Below are 1,671 nucleotides of genomic sequence, written 5' to 3' on the forward strand. Positions count from 1 at the left end.
GCTTTTGGCTACTTTTCAGTTCTTGTGTTTTGGTTAGGCAGAGAGAACGTGAAAATAAAGAGAGAGATATTGACGTGAGGGAGAAGTAAACGTGAAAGAGAGTTGAAAGAGGTGAAGTAGTTTAGACTTAGTCAACTAGGTCTCTCAGGCAAGACTTAGTCAAATAAAATATCTTAATTAATAAATAATGATTAATAGCATATGATTTTCATTTTTCATAAATCAGCTATTAAATATTAATTAATTAAATTAATTTACCAATTTAAATTAAACAAATTAAATCATTGCTCCCACCTATGTCGAACCTGGGTGGAGCAAGACTCTGCAAAAAGGGCAATTTCGGCCCTCTCTACCCAAAGTAGCCCTCCAACTTATTAATTTAATAATTAATTACGTGTTTAGGGTAATTTCGATACTACCCTTATCCTTGAAAAAGACCATTTTACCGTAGACCCTCCAAATTTAAGATTTCTACTTTTTAAGTCCGGTAAAGATGCATTCGAGTAAATCTTCATAATCGGGAGTCCTACATGGCTAAACCCAACCTTTTCTAGATCAACTAACTTCCCAAGTTAGTTGGCTTTGATGTCGCAAGGGTTCAGAGGACTGGTTCTACGCGCATCAATCCGTGTGAACCAGGTCTAATTGTAGGCATTCTAGTCACATTAAGCATTACTTAGCATATCCATTTTTAGGGTTGTTACCTTATCCCCCCCCTCTTAGGAATATTCGTCCCCGAATGACACTACTAATTATCTAGCGTAAGGCCAGTCAGATCAAAGCATAAATACTATTCATAAATAAGCAATAGCACCAAAGAATAGAGAGATAAGGAAACTTCTACTTAAGAGTAGGAAGTCTAACCTCAAGGGCTGAAAAGATGAGGGCAGCGGGATGCCATATCGGCCTCGGCCATCCACGTAGCACCTTCACTGTGGCAATCTCTATGTTCCTCAGCCGCTTGAACTGTCTTTCTAAAATCTCAACAGGTACCTCCTCATAGGACAAGTATTCATCGACCCCCAAACCTTCAACAGATAGAATCGATGCTGGATCACTGAGGGACTTCTTTAATACAGATACATGAAGGACTGAATCGACGTTATCTAGACCCGCAGGAAATGCCAACTCATAGGCCACCTTACCCACACTCTGTAGGATATAATACGGCCCAACATACCTCGGACTCAACTTCCCCATACTGCAAAACCTCATCACCCACTTCATAGGTGAAATCTTCAAATAGACCTGGTGTAACGACCTGTTTAGTCGTTTTGAGCAGCAGATTTATTTCTGGAAAAACTGGCTAAGATTACGGACATCACGACGGACCGTCATAGGCACGACGGCCCGTCACAGATGTCTCGTTTCAGCATACTTAGAAATTCTGAAATTGGGTACTGAAAATCGACTCTCTGTAATCTGTGACGGACCTGCAGGACGTGCCGTCACATCCACGACGAGCCGTCGTAAGCTCCCGTTGCAAAACACTTCAACTCTTGAGAAATTGGTACGGGAAACGAGTCTCTGACCGTCAGGACGGAGGTGCAGGACGGACCGTCACAGGTGTGACGGGCCGTCACAGTCCACCTGGACTTTGGGGAGGTTGCGACGACCATCGTGACGGACCGTCGCAGGCACGACGGACCGTCACAGGTTGCGCAAGTCCCA

General features: G+C 43.1%; 1 protein-coding gene across 1 annotated transcript; it reads right to left on the minus strand.

Moving 5' to 3' along the window:
* Positions 1 to 748: 748 nt before the first annotated feature.
* LOC107027574 lies at positions 749 to 1,200 on the minus strand. The gene is made up of 2 exons (XM_015228707.1): positions 865 to 1,200; positions 749 to 790 (listed from the first exon to the last, which is right to left on the minus strand). Exons 1-2 carry the CDS (start codon positions 1,198 to 1,200, stop codon positions 749 to 751), a joined length of 378 nt encoding a protein of 125 aa, XP_015084193.1.
* Positions 1,201 to 1,671: the final 471 nt, after the last annotated feature.

The sequence above is a fragment of the Solanum pennellii genome, chromosome 8 (genome assembly GCF_001406875.1).
Source record: "Solanum pennellii chromosome 8, SPENNV200".
Taxonomy (NCBI): Eukaryota; Viridiplantae; Streptophyta; class Magnoliopsida; order Solanales; family Solanaceae; genus Solanum; species Solanum pennellii.